At 47.2% G+C, this 18,753-nt stretch overlaps 1 protein-coding gene and 2 pseudogenes across 2 annotated transcripts; all 3 read right to left on the reverse strand.

Moving 5' to 3' along the window:
* Positions 1 to 4,954: 4,954 nt before the first annotated feature.
* On the reverse strand, positions 4,955 to 8,922 carry LOC120702167 (annotated as a pseudogene). Its single transcript, XR_005686303.1, has 5 exons — positions 8,723 to 8,922; positions 8,464 to 8,616; positions 7,652 to 8,397; positions 7,453 to 7,548; positions 4,955 to 7,369 (listed from the first exon to the last, which is right to left on the reverse strand). The product of XR_005686303.1 is annotated as a cytochrome P450 711A1-like (transcript).
* A 1,927-nt stretch (positions 8,923 to 10,849) lies between these two features.
* Positions 10,850 to 12,094, reverse strand: LOC120704883 (agamous-like MADS-box protein AGL6). Its single transcript, XM_039989422.1, has one exon. The coding sequence runs from the start codon at positions 12,039 to 12,041 to the stop codon at positions 11,085 to 11,087; it is 957 nt and encodes a 318-aa protein (XP_039845356.1). The 5' UTR covers positions 12,042 to 12,094; the 3' UTR covers positions 10,850 to 11,084.
* A 1,416-nt stretch (positions 12,095 to 13,510) lies between these two features.
* On the reverse strand, positions 13,511 to 18,502 carry LOC120702168 (annotated as a pseudogene).
* Positions 18,503 to 18,753: the final 251 nt, after the last annotated feature.

An 18,753-nucleotide genomic window follows, 5' to 3' on the forward strand; every position in this document is an offset into this window, starting at 1 on the left:
CCAGTCTATGGAGAAGATGAAAGGCATGGTGCAGACAGATGGCTCATCCTCTAGGGGCGACGCTTTGCATGTCAGAGGCAGATCAGAGCAAAGATCCTCAAGTGATAACAGCGATCGTGGCAAGAGCAATGACGGTAGAGGCCGCTCCCAGTCCAAAGGTCCCAAGAAGAAATTCTGTAAGTATTGCAAGAAGAAATCTCATATGATTGAGGATTGCTGGAAATTGCAGAATAAGGAGAAGAAGAAAAATAAATCTGATGGTAAGGCTAGTGTTGCTTCTGCTGGTGAAAACTCTGAGTCAGATTGTTTGGTTGTCTTTGCTGGTTGTGTTGCTGGTCATGATGAGTGGATTCTTGATTCTGCATGTTCTTTTCATATCTGCACTAATAGAGATTGGTTCAGTTCCTATGAGTCTTTGCAGAACGGTGATTTTGTGCGCATGGGAGATGATAACCCGTGTGAGATTATTGGCATTGGATCTGTTCAGATCAAGACCCATGATGGCATGATTCGCATACTGAAGAATGTAAGGCACATACCAGGGATGAAAAGAAATTTGATCTTGTTGAGCACACTTGATAAAGAAGGACTCAAATACACCGGTTCAGGTGGAGTTGTGAAGGTATCTAAAGGTTCTCTTGTATGTTTGCTGGGTGATCTCAATCCTTCAAATTTATATGTTCTCAGAGGTTGTACTTTGCATGATTCTGTTTCTAATGCTAATGTTGCTAATGCTGAACCTAGTAAGACTGACCTTTGGCATATGCGTCTTGGACACATGAGTGAACTCGGTATGGCAGAATTGATGATGAGAAACCTGCTGGATGGCTGCATTCTGAGTGGCAAGAAGTTCTGTGAGCATTGTGTATTTGGTAAGCATAAGAGAGTCAAATTCAATACCTCTGTTCATACCACAAAAGGTACACTTGATTATGTTCATGCTGATTTGTGGGGTCCTTCACGTAAGCCTTCATATGGTGGTGCTCGTTATATGCTTACCATTATTGATGATTACTCTAGAAGAGTCTGGCCTTATTTTCTGAAAAGCAAAGATGATACTTTTGCTGCTTTTATAGAATGGAAAGTTATGATAGAAAGGCAAACTGAGAAGAAGGTCAAGGTGCTTCGAACTGATAATGGTGGATAGTTCTATTCGGATGCTTTTAATGATTATTGCAGAAAAGAAGGCATTGTTAGGCATCACACCGTACCATACACTCCTCAGCAGAATGGTGTGGCCAAGTGTATGAACAGGACTATCATCTCGAAGGCTCGTTGCATGCTGTTAAATGCCCATATAAACAAGCGTTTTTGGGCTGAGGCTGCTAATACAGCATGTTATTTGATCAACATATCGTTTTCTATTCCACTCAATAAGAAGACTCCTATTGAGGTATGGTCTAGTACACCTGCAGATTATTCACACTTGAAAGTTTTTGGCTGCACTGCTTATGCTCATGTTGATAATGAAAAATTAGAGCCTAGAGCTATTAAATGTCTGTTTCTTGGTTATGGTTCGGGAGTCAAAGGATATAAATTGTGGAATCCTGAAACTAGAAAGACTTTCATGAGCAAAAGTGTTGTTTTCAATGAATCTGTGATGTTTACTGACAGTTTGTCCACAAATGATGCTTTAGTTGAGAAATTACAGTCACAAGTTAGTGTACAGGTGGAGCTTATGGATGACCAGGAAAATGAAGTTGTTGGTAATGATGTTTCAGATAGTGTTCCTAATACTGTTCAGCACTCACCTCCAGTTTCACAGTCTGATTTGCAGCATGAGGAGGATGTAGATTTACCTATTGCTCTTCGCAGATCAAAGAGGAGTTGTGGACCTCCAAACCGTTTAATTGAGGAGTGTAATCTGATTTATTATGCTTTGAGTTGTGCTGAACAGGTGGAGGATGCTAGTGAGCCAGCAACATATTCTGAAGCCATTGATTCTGTTGATAAGGAGAAGTGGATCTCAGCTATGCAGGAGGAGATGCAGTCTCTTGAGAAGAATGGCACATGGGAGATTGTAAGCTTGCCTGAAAAAAAGAAGACTGTTCGCTGCAAATGAGTCTTCAAGAGAAAGGAGGGTTTGTCTTCTAGTGAGCTTCCAAGATTTAAGGCAAGGTTAGTTGCAAAGGGTTTCAGTCAGATTCCTGATGTTGTCTATAATGATGTGTTCTCTCCAGTTGTGAAGCATAGCTCAATTCGGACTTTCTTTAGTATTGTTGTTATGCATGATCTTGAGCTTGAGCAGTTAGATGTGAAGACTGCATTTTTGCATGGAGAGTTTGAGGAGGAAATTTACATGGATCAGCCAGAAGGATTCATAGTGACAAGCAAAGAGAATTATGTTTGCAAATTAAAGAAGTCCTTGTATGGTTTGAAACAGTCTCCTCGTCAGTGGTATAAGAGGTTTGATTCATTTATGTTGTTACATGGTTTTAAAAGATCTGAATATGATAGCTGTGTTTACATTAAGATTGTTGAGGAATCACCTATATACTTGCTGTTATATGTTGATGACATGCTTATTGCTGCCAAGAGCAGAAAAGAAATCACTACAGTAAAGAAATTGTTGAGTAGTGAATTTGATATAAAGGATCTTGGTGTTACTAAGAAAATTCTAGGTATGAAGATTACTAGAGACAAAAAATCTGGTTTATTATTTCTTAATCAGCATAATTACATTAACAAGGTTCTTCAGCGTTTCAATATGCATGATTCAAAGCCAGTTAGTACTCCTATTGCACCTCACTTTAAATTGTCAGCTGCTCAGTGTCCTAGTTCTGAGGAGGATGTTGAATACATGTCAAAAGTCCCATATTCTAGTGCTGTTGGTTCTTTGATGTATGCCATGGTTTGCTCTCGCCCAGATTTATCATATGCTATGGGTTTGGTTAGCAGATACATGTCTAATCCTGGTAAAGAACACTGGAAGACAGTTCAGTGGATTTTCAGGTACCTCAGAGGAACAGCAGATTCTTGTTTGAAGTTTGGGAGAACTGATCAGGGACTCATTGGTTATGTGGATTCAGATTATGCTGCTGATTTGGATAGGCGCAGGTCACTCACAGGTTATGTGTTCACTATTAGCAGTTGTGCTGTGAGTTGGAAGGCTACTTTGCAGCCTGTTGTTGCTATGTCTACCACAGAAACAGAATATATGGCTATTGCTGAAGCGTGCAAGGAGTCAGTTTGGCTGAAAGGTTTGTTTGCTGAGCTGTGTGGAGTTGATTCTTGCATTGATCTATTCTGTGACAGTCAAAGTGCTATTTGCCTCACTAAAGATCGGATGTTTCATGAAAGGACAAAGCATATTGATGTCAAGTATTATTATGTGTCGTGATGTTATTTCACAAGGTAAATTGAAGGTATGCAAGATCAGTATTCATGATAATCCAGCTGATATGATGACTAAACCAGTTCCTGTAGCTAAGTTTGAGTTTTGCTCAAGTTTAGTTGGTTTGACAGTTTAGCCCAAGAGGTTATTTGGCGCCAGAAGTTCTGTTCTTTGTTGTGTTCAGGTGATGATTTTGATATGCTACAAGAAAGAATTTGTCTCAAGGTGGAATATGTTATATTGTGATCCAAATTCTGATGGGAGATTGTTGGAATTTGGGCTTGGCCCATTAAGGCCCATGTGGTGCAAACTTTTAATCTCACATTGCTAGTAGAAGTTAAGGAGATCATGTGACTCTCCTATATATCTAACCCATAGACTTCACCGGAGAATATCAATCCTATTATTCTTTTTGTAAGCCGCCGCTAACCCATAGGCTTCACCGGAGAATATCAATCCTATTATTCTTTTTGTAAGCCGACGCTAGACGTTGTACACAAACACCCGATATAGTGAAGTTCTTGCTGGCTGGCGTCTGTGGTTTTTACCCTTCGCATTGGAGGGGTTTTCCATGTTAAATCCTCGTGTCTTTCTACGATTTGATCTTTCTATTTTTCATCGTTCTGTTCGCCGTCGCTTCTAACAGAAGAAACGAACGCGTCAAGTTCCGTGGAAGGCACGGTTCCTCTCGTACTCGGATTGCTATATCTGACACAGCTTGTGCAGCAGGAAAGGAAGCAACCGAAAAAGCACAGAGAAGAGAGAGAGAGGGAGAGATGCAGTCCGCGCTGCGCCTTGCCTCCCGGCGCGGCGTCGCCAGCAAGGCCGCCGCCACCGGCGCGGCAGTATGACCTCTTGTGTGCTTTTGGATGCGCTACCGTCTTTGTTAAGTTAATCCTCGCGCATCGGATAGATGAATGCTTCGATGAATAAAGTCTTATCCCTTTTGATGTGGTTGGTGAAATGCCTGTGATCCTCCGTGCGTGTTCACCCAAGCGCCGGCCGCCTTGCATTGCACACGAGGCATTTGCCGAAATGCTTATGGCTCATCTGCTCGTTCTAACCTGCTACATTTTTTTTGAGGGGGTCTAACCTGCTACATTTGTGTAGGCATACAAGGCGTTGGATTAAATCTAATGAGGGCAAGTACATTGCTACATGTCAGCGGTCTCATAACTTATCTCATGCAATGCCACGTAGGATTTCGATGATGTCTAAGAGAGAGAGCGAGGTGAGAGAAAGAGGTTGTCGTTTTGCGAGACAACCGCCTCATATAAGCTAAATTTTAGGACTATAAGACAACTAGATCACCATTGTATGAGTTTTAGTTGTCATCCAACATACACATTTTTTTTATTTACACAAATTAAGAAATTAAGAGTTTCTATGAGATAAGCTATAAGACAACCTATTATATGAGTTGTCTAATAAATCCTCTCAAAATTACGTGTCATGTATGAAACTACCTATTAGACAATACCAATGTACTTGCCCTAAGTGGCATCTAAACAGTTGTCTCGCTCGTGTGCAAGAACCAGAACATCAAAGTGGGATAGGTGGGCCGCGACCCACCCTAAGATCCGGGCCAACAAACTCATCCACTATATTTTCCTCTCTCTCTTTTTTTGAAAGAAATTGACTGTATTTTCAGCCTTAAAAAAAGAATTATGTTTGCATTTGACCACCGTAACATTGACATCTGGATTCGCCACTACATCAAGATGATCATATATTTTTTCAAGAAACATGTATAATAATAAGAATGATAGTTAGGTTTGTTCCTTAAGTAATTTTTCATTACATTGATCTATAATCTATTTTTTATGCGATCTTCTACTTTTGTTCAATTTAAAAGGATAAAAATTAGTTTAATTTCTTATAGCATGCCACATATTAATAAGAATGCCAAATTCTAGTGAAGTATTGCTCGTATGTGTAAAATATCAAACTTTGAAGAAAGGTTTCGTGACAGAACACTTGATTTAAATTACTTATATTTTCCCAAAATTTTATATCATGTATTTAATTTGTTCAATTTACCTTTCGATTTCAGAAAACTACTTCACTTCTATAAATCAATGAAGAAATTAGAAAAATAGCCTTTTGCACACATTATCCTTGTTCCGGACTGTAACTCTAACCTTCCTTTTTTTTGCGGGTAACTAGTAACAAACCAGTTGTGAGGAGGCCGATTCTCAAATGTTTCTCTCATTTCAACGGTGAGGTGGCATTTGGGCGAACAAAGGGATCAATTCTAAACCCAAATAAAAATGTGAGGACCGAGAAGGTGGTGAATTACCCCAATCCTCGAATCAGAAATGGATCCCCGGCCACAAGCGCCCAACTCCCCGGCGCATCGCAGCGGTCCATCTCGACGAATCCAACGGCTCTGATCGAGCGTCTAGCAAACGTGGAAGCCACGGCACCTCCCCCCCATCAGATTCCTATGTCTGCCAGCGGGTGCCGGTGCCAGTCCTCCCAGGCCCGCAACTGAAAAAACATTCCACCAGAGAGCCAGCGAGCGAGCGAGCGAGCGAGAGAGAGAGAGAGAGAGAGAGATGCAGTCTGCGCTGCGCCAAGCCTCCCGCCGCGCGGCGAGCGCCGCCGGCCGCCGCGGCGTCGCCACCGAGGCCGAGAGGGAGCGGATCGCGCTGCTGGTCCAGCAGGAGGTGCGCGCCCAGATGCGCCGCGCGGCCAGGGAGGCGGAGGAGGCGCTCGCCTTCCTGCGCGCGAGGGCGGAGGCGGAGGTCGTCGCCGCCATCTACCTGAAGGAGGGCGTCAAGATGGGCTTCGCCTTCCTGGGCGGCGCGTACGCCACGATGCTCTACGCCTTGTACCGCGCCGCCGCCTGATCGGGGAGATCTCACCACTCACACTCGCGCACCAGTGTTTCTGCCCTCGTTGTTTGGATCGGATCGGTAGTACTATCTAGGGAGTAGTAGTATCTGTCAACTCAAACCTATCTAGATTTTGGAGTAGAACCGTAGTGCTCGCCGTCTTTGTTGATCGTGTCTGGAAGATGAACCGCGTGGTCTTCGCGATGCCGAATTAATGGATGTTGATGAGCATGTGTTTTTGGGAGCCAAACTGTTGCCCTGGTTCGCTCATGCGAGCTGTTTGATGAATTGCTTGTGAGCATGCGTTTTGCCCAGTCCAATCCCTGGCTCCCTGCACGCGGGGTGTTCGGTGAAATGCTTGCTGGTCTATGTCTGTTTGCGTGCCCTTTGTTCCACTCGTGCGCGCGAGGTGTGATGCTGATGAAGTTTTTGGTGTGATGCTGTTTGATGAAATGCTTGTGGTTGTGACTTGTGAGCATTCGTCCTGCCCAGTCCAATCCCTGTCTCCCTGCACGCTCGGGGTGTTTGGTGAAATGCTCCTTGCTGGTCATGTCTGTTTGCGTCCCCTTTGTTCCACTCATGCGCACGAGGTGCTTGGTTAATTAACTGGTTCGCACAGACTAAATTACCATCCGCGCAATGCCGATGAGGTTTTTGGTGGGATGCTGCTTGTGAGCTTGCGTTGGAAATCCATGGAGGTGAATTCGTCTCCCGAGAAGAGAGGCAAGGCCGTGGCGCCCTGCCCTCTTGTGCTTAGATAGCCTGCCAGGCTGCCTAACTCCAAGCACGGAAGCTCCAGGCTGCCAGGCCGTGGCCGGGGCTTGCCATCACCCATCGTCAGTATTCAGTGCACGAGCCTAGGCGGTGCCGACACGCCGTTCGACGGCGACGAGCTTGACGCCGTGCCTGAAGCTGAGGACGATCCCGAACTGGAGCTCGGGCGGCGACTCCATCCGCGGCGACCGCCGGAAGACGAAGCGCTGGTACAGGTGCACCACGGACAGCTTCACCTCCTGCAGCGCGAACCGCTGCCCGACGCACGCCCGGGGCCGACGCCGAAGGGGATGTGCGCGCACGGGTGCCACCGCCGCTGCTCCTCGCTCGCCGGGTCGAACCGCTCCGGCCGGAACGCGCCGGGGTCCGGGAAGCTGGCGGCGTCGCGCGCCAGGGCGCCCGGCGCCATCCACAGCCACGTGCCCTGGCCGCCGCTGTGATCCGTGAGCAGGACGAACGCCAAGGATCTCTGCTTGGTGTGAAGTGGAAATGGGTTTTGTATACTACCTTTGGGAGCTTGCAGCCTGAGAGCTCTACCTGTTGTGACGTCACCCTGGCGATCAGTGGCGAGACGGTGTAAAATCTCATCGCCTCCTTTATCACCTGCAAAGATGCAAATGGAAGCTGGAAAGTTCATGGCCGGATCACAGCTTCTTGCACTGCACGATGGTTACAGAGATTGAGCAGTAGCACGATGTGTGCTTGCCTGATCAAGGTAGGGGAACCGGTACTGCAGGTCGTCGGCGGTGGGCACGGAGCCAGGCGGCCCGAACGCATCGACCTCCGCGAGCAGCTTGGCCTCGACCTCCGGGTGGCCGGCGACGAGGTACAGGGCGGAGGACAGCGTGAACGCCGTCGTGGCCGACCCGGCGAGGAGGTGCTCGTAGGTGAGCGCGCTCACGTGCTCCGGCGTCAGGCGCCGCGCTGCGGTCTCGCGCGTCGAGCACCGCCGACAGGAAGTCCCTCCTCGCCCCCACGCCGTCGCCGTCGCGGCCGCGTTCACGGTGGCGCGCCGGCACTATCTCGTCGACGCGCGCGCGCAGACGCTCGTTGGTCCGGGCGACCCTCCGGTCGGTCGTCCCCGGGACGCGGAGCAGCAGGCGCCGCGCCGGCCCCTGCAGCGCCGGCACGACGGAGAGCGGCGCGGACAGGCCCATCCTGAGGGTGGTGGTGGAGTGGACGTGCTCCCTGACGAACTCCGCGGCCTCGCCGCCGCCGCTCGTCACCGTGAGGCCGAAGTCGACGCCGAACGCCGCCTGCCCGATGACGTCGGTGGCCAGCTTGAGGAAGAGGTCCGAGAGGTCCACGTCGCCGTGCTCCTGAGCCGCCGCCGCCGGGATGGCGTCCGCGGCGCGCTCGATGCAGCGCTGCATGGTGGGGATGAGGAAGGCGAGGTGCGACGGCTGGTACAGCGAGATGATCGTGTTCCTCATCGCCGACCACCGTTCATCCCTGATGAGATGCAACGCAAGTGTTGGTAATTTCAAAATTGAAGTGCATCGCGGCGGAGAGTGTCACCTAGTGAAGAAGAGCCCCTTCTGGTGGAGAGGGGAGCCGGCGATGGGCGCCGGCAAGCTCCTGTTGGGGATGCTCTTGAACTGCCGGACGCCGACCTCCCTGCAGAGCTCCGGGTCAGCGACGATCACCAGGGGCTGCCTCCCCAAATGGAACCTGCAGCCATCGCAAAACCTCACTCACGCACAAATCCTACTTCCAGACAGATCAAAACAAACTCAAAAGAACACTCAAACTTGCAAATTAATTAATGCTTTGCTACCGGAAGATTGGGCCGTATTTCTTGGCGAGGAGGCAGAAGACGTCAGGGCCGTGGCGGGCGAGCAGCGGCAGGTGCCCCACGACGGGCAAGGCTGGCGGCGCCGGGACGTCCCTGACACCCCAGTGTGGCGCGTAGAAGTACAGCAGGAAGAAGACGACGCCGACGACGCAGGACGCCACCGTGGTGTCACCAGGGTTCACCAAACCGGTGGGAACCGGTCCGGTTTGGGCCGGTACCAAACCGGACTAAATTCAAAATTTCAATTTGAATTAAAAAAATGAAAAATTCTCAAAAAATTCCTAAAAATACTTAAAGGTGCGACGAATCTAATGGTGTCCAATTTTCTCAAAAATTCATTCATTTAGTATAGTTTGCAGGGATTTGAAATTAAACAAAAAAAAAACGTGCATATAAAAGTATACAAATACAATGTAAAAATAGTACAAAAAGGGTTGGAGGGTTCATTTAGGCTAAAATATGTTATACAAATATTTATTTAGTATACTTTGTGGGCATTTGAATTTAAACCAAAAAAGAAAAAAAATTGAATTTAGCCGGTTACCAGTCAAACCGACCGGTTACCAGTCAAACCGACCGGTAAACCGGCCCAACCGACCGGTATACCGGTCCGAACCGGTTGAACGGCGAAATTTGAATTCCACCGGTTCCGACCGGTAACCGGCCAAACCGAACCGGTATACCGGTACCGGAGCCCGACGGTTTGGCCGGACCGGTCGGAAATTAAAACCCTGGGTGCCACACGGCAGCCACGGTTCCGTTCCGACGGCGCCTGCCATCTCCATGGATGATGGATCCCCAAGCTTAATTTCGGTTGCTAGGTGCTGTGCTCTTGCTCGCCTGCGACTGGGGATTCGCAGCTTGGTCTCTTCTCTTGGGGATTGTCGGATGTTTGCAGGGCTCATTCGTGGCCCTTGGTAGTGCTGGGATGTTTGCAGTAAACAAAGAAAGGAGAGGAACCTTGGCGTTGGTGGCTCTGACTGACAGCCATTGTCGACCACATTCCTGCAAGTGGGGAAAAAGTTGGAATCCACAAGGGTTCTTTTTCGCAAAAAGAAGTTGGGAAAGAGGAATGATCTCAGAAGCTGGTCAAGCCAAGAATCATGATATCAACATTGTGTGCAAGAAAGCACATCAACAAGATCATGCATTGTTTTTATTCTTTTTTTAAGTTTTCTAAAAAATAAATAAAACATGTTGGTCCCTAACTAATATTTTGAGCCATGCAAAAATTACGCAACTTGAAAGCTTTGTTCCTTAAATACATTATTATTAATTTGAACCATAGTTTCATTTTCCCATACAATCTTCTCCTCCCATTTAATTTTAAAGGATACAGATTAGTTTAATTTCTCATAGCATGGCATATTGAAAAGGATGCCAAATTGTGAACAAAGTCCGGCTCGTATTTATCATTTAATTTATTTTTAAATTTAAAATTCGAGACATTCATCCCTTTGAAATTCTTGAAGAAACTAGAGAGGAAAGAGCCTTGCCCCACCTTCCAATTCTATGTCATAAATTGGGCATGGCCGATAAAAGGAACATAATTAATTAATTATACTTCAACACCGAGTATCATGCATGGTCAGTATGCTCAGCAAGTCAGCATGAAGAATATCTCAAACATGCATATTTGATATGGAAGATCTCACATGCACACAGAAGTTAATATCAACACATGTAGGAAGAATTTTCCCTTAATAAGTGATTATTAAATAATTAGTTTTCTGCGATGAAGTCGACTATAAAGAAAATACAATATCAACTTGTTTAACGAAATATGTTCAGCTAAAACAAGGTGCCCATCGACTCTTATTCAACTCATATATTGTCTATATATCTCTCCATTTCAAATTATAATTTATTTGATTTTTTTTAAACTTGACCACTGGTCTTATTCAAAAAAATTATACAAATATAGTTAAATTTAAGTCATTCTTGAAGAATTTTTATTACTAAGGCAAGCCATAACAAATGAAGTGATAATTTGTATAATTTTTTGAATAAAATGAGTAGTCAAACTTGTGGTAAAAAAGTTGAACAAATTATAATTTGGAACGGAAGGAGTAGTTCTATCACTCAAAACCATTTGTTTGAATGCTTGTGGAACTAAAAACAGTGCACAGCTAGAAGCTGCATTTAAATACAATCATTAATTTTTCTCGCAAGAGCTGCAACAAGTGATACTCCATCCGTTTCAAAATGTAAGTCGTTTTGGCTTTTCTAGATTCATAGTGTTTGCTATGTCTAGATACATAGCAAAATATATAAATATAGAAAAATCAAAACGACCTTACATTTTTGAACGGGGGAGTATTATTTTAGAACTGTCGCATTATTGCTACCAAAAGAAGTTGCAGGTCGTCGTTGTCCCGTGGTACCCTTCCATTCCATATGCGGCGGCGGCGTCATGGCAGCTGCCGTCGTCTCCAATGTCGTAGCCGTAGCAGGCGAGTTGGTTGTGGTGAGAGCCGTAGTTGAAAGGCGGCGGCGGAAGATAAGGAGGCATCGTCGGAGCAAAAGGCATCGATGCATGGTTGGCGTCGCCGCCCATCAGCATCTGCGTGTAAAAGACCCCCTGATGGCTGCTGCTGCTGCTGGCGCCGCCGTCAGCCGCGAAAGCGCCTGCGCCGGCGGCGCAGTAGAAGGCGCCGCCGGCGTCGCCGGAGACCGCCGCCGCGCACTCCTGCATCGTCATCTCCTCGACCATGGCCTCATGCATGCGCACGCGCTGCATCGCCTCGGCCCGGACCTGCTCGAGCGCGGCGAGCGTGGCGAGGAGGTCCGGCATCCCCGCGCGGCGCACGTCGTCGCCGTCCGGCACGCCGGCCGCGCGCGCCGCCGCGATGAGCGCCTCCCGCCTGCGCGCCTCCGCCGCGATGGCCTTGTCCAGGCGCTCCTTCTCGCTCTCGAACTCCTCCAGGACCGCCGGGTCCGCGCTGCCTGCTGGCGCGGCCCCGGTGGCGGCGGCGGCGGAGGCCGGGTCGAGGTAGCGGTCGATGACGGCGTCCACGGAGGGGTGGCCGAGCGAGTAGGGCTTGTCGGCGCGGGAGAACACGACGACGGCGACGTGCGCGCCGCAGAGCGCGGCGAGCTCGGCGGCCTTCTTGAAGAGGCCGCTGCGGCGCTTGGAGAAGCACACGTGCCGCGCCGCGACGCCCTCGATGCGCTTGATCTCGATCTTCTGCCGCCCCAGCGTCTTCTTCCTCTTCCGCTGCTCCCCGCCAGCCTCGCCGCGGCGCCTCTCCGCCTCCTCCGCCATCTGCACCTTGGAACGGCCGCGCAATGGCGATAGCATGCACGCGTGAGAGGTGGATATATAGGGGAACAGCAAACAATGCGTGCAAGGAAAGTGAGGGCTCGGCATCGGAGATATTTCGTGACTGTTGATTGATTGATTGATTAGGAAGAAATTTGAATTTGTTTTTCAGGTGACCTGTCAATCTTTCTCTCTGTGCGTCGCGCTCCCGATACATCGGTTCGTGTCGATAACATCCTGGGGCCAGCAGTAGCAGCCAGCTGCAGGTTCACCGAGTTTGACGCTGAATGGTCAGGTACTCGATCAGGTGTCCTGCTTCCTGACCATGGCAAGTACTAGCAAGGAAGGATGATGTTTCTTGGGCCATGGTACCAAGCCTGTGCCTACGTCCAAATATCTGAAAACAAGTTAGTTCATTACTCATCAGGCTTTGTTTGTTTTGTCCATCATGAATGTGACCGTTCGTTCTAACTTTGCTTTTAACTAGGTGAGCAAAAATATATTTTTAATATATGTTATTGTATATATGATCTATATTTTTTTTTGAGATTACACAATACAACTCAGACACTCACAACGCATGCACACTCACGGCCCTATGAACACATGTACGCAAACCCTACTTCTATGAGCATTTTCGAAAACTAAACCGGCAAATCCTCAAAATTGACGAAGTCACCACATGCATCTCGTTGTCGACAGGAACGTTGCCTACCACTTAATACACAACGCCGTTAAATCTCAGAATATTCGCTCCCATACATGAGGAGTCGAACCCAGGATCTCAGATGCTACCGAAGCTCTTATAACCACTAGGCTATAGGCTTCGGGACCTATATTTATGCTACATAATTATATGAATTGATGAAACTCGTTACAAGCTGTCTCGTAAAAAAATTATAATCTAATATCTCGTCGTACTATAATTTATTAAGTGGTGCTTGCAATCTTGGAATAGTTGTACTCCATATGCGTGGCAAAACTGTGCTGAGCTGATGAGATAATATATGCTGACTATTCACGGTGAATGTCTTACTACATTCTGAATGTTGCTGACCAGTACTCCTGCGAGGACCTAATCAACAATAGTAAATAAAGTGTGTATTATTTGAAAATCCTAACTTATCTATGCAGTATTTTGTCAAATGAAGCTAGATCATAATTTATTAAGTGGTTTATGAACACTTGGAATAGTTGTACTTCATATGCATGGGTATATTAGGAGTATAAATTTCGTCACCCGCAGCAACACACGGGCACACACCTAGTCCTCTATATTAACATTGTGGCTATCCAAAAAAATAAAAATAAAACAAATAACTGAAGATAAAAATTGTATGCTTAAGGAAAAGGAATACACGGTGGCACATTGCCTCAAATATACTGTCTCACAAATGGGCATGATTAATAAATTAACCTGCTTGGGTGAGCGTTGACGATCCAAACTATATTTGCAATCTTTTTTCTTCTTTATTTATTTTCAACATGTACAAGAATTTCCACACATATATACTAGAGAGAGAGAGCGTGTGTATCCACATATGCAGACAAACTGACTTATGTTTAAGAAGAAAAGGAGAAAATAAATAAATAAAGAATATATACACACTCTTAATCACGCATTAGTAACTGCACAAATAATATAATAACATGCATGTTCCCGCACTACTCCATAAACAACGTGTACACCTACTTCTTGGCGCCCCCTGACACGACACCTTCATTCCCAGCCAGCATCATGTACTTGTCCTTCCTGGTGAGCCCGGTGAGCTCGAATCCTAGTGCCTCGCCAAGCACGCGCTGCACCCGGCCGGTTGGCCGCTCGGATGCTGTGGCCATGTCCGCCCGCAGCCTCGTCGCCTTCCGCCGCCGGGGCGGTGGCCACGCGCTCCAGGAACTCGACGCGGTACTCCGGCGAGTTCATCATGAAGTACAAGGGGTCGAGCCACTTGGCCCCGGGCTTGGTGGACGTGCCGTAGAACATGTCGACGCGGGTGTCGAGGGCGACGGGGGCCACCTCGCCGGCGAGCTCGGCGAACAGCGGGCTGAACCGGAGCAGGTAGGGCTCGCGGCACGTCGTGCCATCGGGGCACACCACGAGGTCGCCGCGCGCCAGCAGCGCCTCCATGCGCCGGCGGTCCTCGTCCCGGTCCCGCGTCAGCCGCGCCGTGCGGATGGGCGCGAGCAGCTCCGAGACCGGGCTCACGCTGTACGTCACCGCCGCCACGGGCCTGTTCAGGCCGGCGGCGACCGCGATCGGGTCGAGGAGGGTGCGGTGGTTGCAGACGCAGAGGCGCCCACCTGCTGCCAGCAGCTTGTTCTTCTCTCGGCTGCAGGCGGCGGCGTCCGGGTCCGGGGACGGGCCGGCGACGAGGCGGGAGCGCATGCCGGTGACCGCGGTCAGCGGGACGGGGACGCGGTAGGGTAGCATGCCAAATGCGAGGCAGCGTAGGGCGGCGAGGATGATTCCCAAGGGGAGGTAGGTGTACATGGCGAGCGCGGCGAAGAAGGTCGGCCTGAAGGCGAGGCGGCCGTCGTGGAAAACCAACTTGGTGGGGTGCTTGTCCCTCGGCAATGGCTGCCACGCCTTCTTGTCGGCTTCGCTTAGGACATAGGTCTCCTGTAACCAGACCATCATTGTGGATTATTAGTACATCGATTGAAGAAAGATTTCCGTTTTCACCTGACTCATCATCTAAGACTTGAGAGGGCTGGAATTTGTTAACTTTCGAATAATACTAGAATATAATGTTCCAGGTGTGGCGATATTATTAATAGATGTACCATTAACTTTTTTAATTAAGAGGAACTGCGGCGACGAGTATATACATTCTTTGCTTGAAAATCTAACTTACATTAACTCCACACGGCACAGGAATATTGGTTGGTAATCGTTGCCACCTAACTTCAGCCGGAGGTAATCGTTGTCCGGATGTGTAAGGACATCTGGACATGCGTGTGTGAGACACGGCCCTGATACTTCAGCGAATCCAAGCTTACGCCTAAACTTGGGCGAGGCTAAGGGGGTGTTTGCTTGGTTATTTGAGGCTTATAAATGGGGCTGTCTCTATTTTTTATTTCAAATTTATACTTCAACTCCAACAATAGTCCTCAAAATTCTAATATTCAATAAAGGGCTCCCTAGAGACCACCTAGGAATAAAGGGTATAGTAGTAATTTGCTGGAGTGTAATTCGTCGAGATTGTGCACCTTTTCTTATTTATCTAGAAAAATACTTAAAAATATTCTAAAGTGTCATGGTAATAACACTCAGCTCTCATCTCATGAAACTTCTCCTCTTCTTTCCTTATACATGACTCTGCAATGTCAGCAAATTTGATGATGTGGCATGATATTTAATGCTCATAACACTCCTATGATACTCCCATTTAGATTGGCCAAAAAAGGTTGGTCATGTGTATAAGCATCCACCAAGGTTTACGCCTTGGATGTCACCATACTTCTATGAGCATTTCACACTATTGTAAGAGGAGGTTTCTACTTTTCTTATTACTAAATTGAAGTTATGATTTATTGATAATAGATAACTTATTAATTGGTTTTGTTCCCATCATAATATATACTCAATATATTATACACACTATGCAGTCCATACTCATAATTAAAATCATAGTTTAATGATCCATTATTCCCACTATTATATTATAGATAGATGCTACTCCCTCCGTTTCAAATTATAAGACATTCCAACAATCTTGGAGAGTCAACATTTTTTATATTTGACCAAATTTATATAATAGAATAATGACATTTATTAGAGTGAATTGCACCCATCATACACCAACTTGTGCGGTGGTATCACTTTAATCCAACAAATTGTAAAACACACGAATAGATGCATGAACTTGTCAAAAGTGTGCATCTACGGTCACACGTACACCACAGAGCGTATTTAGGTCACAAGTTTTAATGTGGAGAAGAGGGAGGGTCCTAATGCAAATATCTCTTTGCTGATGTTGGTCTCCGCCATGTGATGATGCTCGCGCTATCCAGTTCGATCCATCGATCGCTTGTTACACATGATCATATATCTGTTGTTTGCTTTTTTTGCCACTCTTGATAGTGTGACATCAAAATTTAATGTTTTGAATTCTCGAGGCCTAGAATATTATAAGCAAATGCACAATGAGTTGAAAAAAAATAAACAAGAATATTGTAGTCCGAACAAAAACTAGTGACAAACTAGAGATTCAAGTCTGATCCATAACAATCACACGATAAAAAAAGGATATTATTTAAAAAAACAAAAAAGACTCGTAATGGCCTGGGTGCCTGCCTTGAGTTGGCGCTTAACATATTCTGTAGCAGAAATAAATTAGATACTACTCGCATTCACTTCTGCACTATTAAAAATGAGTTAGTGCAAGTAAAAAGGTACAAACCTCGTTCATCAAATTGAAGACCATGCTCTCCAGATGTTTTACTCGGATCATTTGAAGGCCACCGATTAAAGGGGAATACATATTTGCGTTATGGTCCTCCCTCTTCTCCACATTAATGTTTGTGACCTAAATACGCTATGTGATGTATGTGTGACAGTAGATGCACACTTTTGACAAGTTCATGCATCGGCTTGTGTATTTTATAATTTGTTGGACTAAAGTGATACAACCACACAAGTTGATGCATGATGGGTGCAATTTACTCTATTTATTATATAAACTAAGTACCATTAAATTCTTTGTTAGTTATATTTTCATAGTACATCAAGTTGATATCATAAATCTTTACTCTATAATCTTGATCAAACTTGAGATTGCTTTGACTCTCCAAGATTCTTGGGATGTCTTATAATTTGGAATGGAGTAATATGGAACATTCCATCTATTTTTTTTTCACAATATCAGTAAAACCTCAACTCACAAATTACGACGATGATTTTTTTTCTCATTGTATTAAGAAGATGATGAAAAACAGAGTTTCTTACAACGACGCGGAGCGACTAGCACTCACGCAACATACTAGAGCACGCGGTTGTGATTTACATCAAACATAAATCAACCTAAAAGGGGTAGAGAAGCAGAAGAGCTACTACTACTCAATCATCCCTATATGCAGCCAGCTGGAGTTGCGAAAGCGTCCCATTCTGCAGGGAAGGGAAGAGCTCTCTAGCTGCCTCCAAGTATTTGACGCTAAAGTTAGCATCAAAATACTCAGCAACCATCTTCTTTGCTGGTTCTGAGGGCTCGTCCTGCGCAGGGACACCATCAAAACGCTGCCTGAGTAACACCTCAGCTCTCTTGGACGAAGCAATATTGGCCAATGGTTGATTGGCAATCCGCCGGCTTCTCTTGGGGAGGGATGGCGCAGGCAATTCACCTGCACTCACGCAATGGTTCTTTGGACTTAATACAACGACGATGATTATTAAAAAAAATGTTTTCTGCATACTTATTAGTCTGAGTCAATCACTTGAGTTTTAATATTAGTTAGTCTTCATATCATGGGCTTAAAAATTGTTATCATGGAATTAACTGGCGCGCGGTATAGCTTAATAATCACACATACAAATGTGCAATTATATTCCTCTAGCATGTAGCTACAGTAAGTCCAAAGAAGACATTTCTTCTAGCTACCGTACTGTACCTAATGTTTATCATCGTATTTTCAGAGCGAGCTCTCGTTTTATCGTTTATTACAAGGTTATTATGCAGCAGAGTTAGTTCTTGCATATATAACCTTTTTGCACAACAAAACTATATCTATATACGTGGAGTAAAGTAATTAATAAAGGCTCATCACCTTGCAATAGCGCGAGGCCACGCGGTGCACAGGCCTGCCGACTGCGCCAAGCAGCCCCACAACAGCTCCATCACCTTTGCTCCTCGTCTCCTCCATTTCCTCGAGGAAGGCTCCAACCCTCTCCACGCCCGCGTGCCCCCCCTCCAGGAAACCAACGTAACAGCCAGCTGCCACGGCGACCTCCCGCCCGACGACGGCATGGACGCCGAGGTACTCCTTGAGGAAGCCCTCCACCATGGCCCTCGGGAGCGCCGCGGCCACCGCGACGACGGTGCCCGCCTTCTCAAAAGCCTCCAGCCTTCCACGGTCACGTCCTCCAGGAAGAACTTGGGCAGCACCGCCTTGGAGACCCTGGCCACCTCTCTCTCCCTCAGCCCGAAGAGGGACACCGTGGCCATGGCCTCGAGACGCAGGTCGAGGCCGACGAAGGCCAGGAGGCACAGGGCCGGGTACGCCAGCAGCAGGAGGAGGCCGCGGAGGAAGCTGCCGGCCTCGACGGCGACGGCCATGAAGTAGGGAAAGGCGGCGAGCGGCGAGCGCAGGAGCCATCCCTCCACGTCGACCAGCACCGTCTGGTCTCTCAGCTTGTCTTGTGCCGGAGCCGCCCTAATAATCCCCGTCGCCGACGACGACGTGGCGCGGCGGTAGTGATGCCGTTGCCGCCCGGAGATGCTTCGCCGGAGGAGGCGGCGAAGGGAGAGGAAGGGCCTGGGGAGGGCGGAAGGCTTCTTCACCATGGCTCTATCTCATGCACGTTAGCGTGTTCCGGTGATGCCGCGCTTGTCGTTCTGGCCTTGTTGGTTTTGGTTGCGAGGCTTCTTCTTCGATAGATCGGGTACGGGATGCTTCTACTTATATAGCTAGGAAAGGAAGCGCTTGGATGAGTTTGACTTAGTCGATGTATGTTGGCCTGTTGGGTGGGGTTTTGGGGAGCGCGCGAATAAATGACAAGGGAACGAATGTAGACAGACATGCCATGGTTGTCAAG

This window comes from Panicum virgatum, chromosome 4K, assembly GCF_016808335.1.
Source record: "Panicum virgatum strain AP13 chromosome 4K, P.virgatum_v5, whole genome shotgun sequence".
Classification (NCBI taxonomy): Eukaryota; Viridiplantae; Streptophyta; class Magnoliopsida; order Poales; family Poaceae; genus Panicum; species Panicum virgatum.

Bases quoted from the DNA above. Each gene is read 5' to 3' on its own strand.
- LOC120704883 (XM_039989422.1), bottom strand. From the start codon at position 12,041: ATGCTATCGCCATTGCGCGGCCGTTCCAAGGTGCAGATGGCGGAGGAG.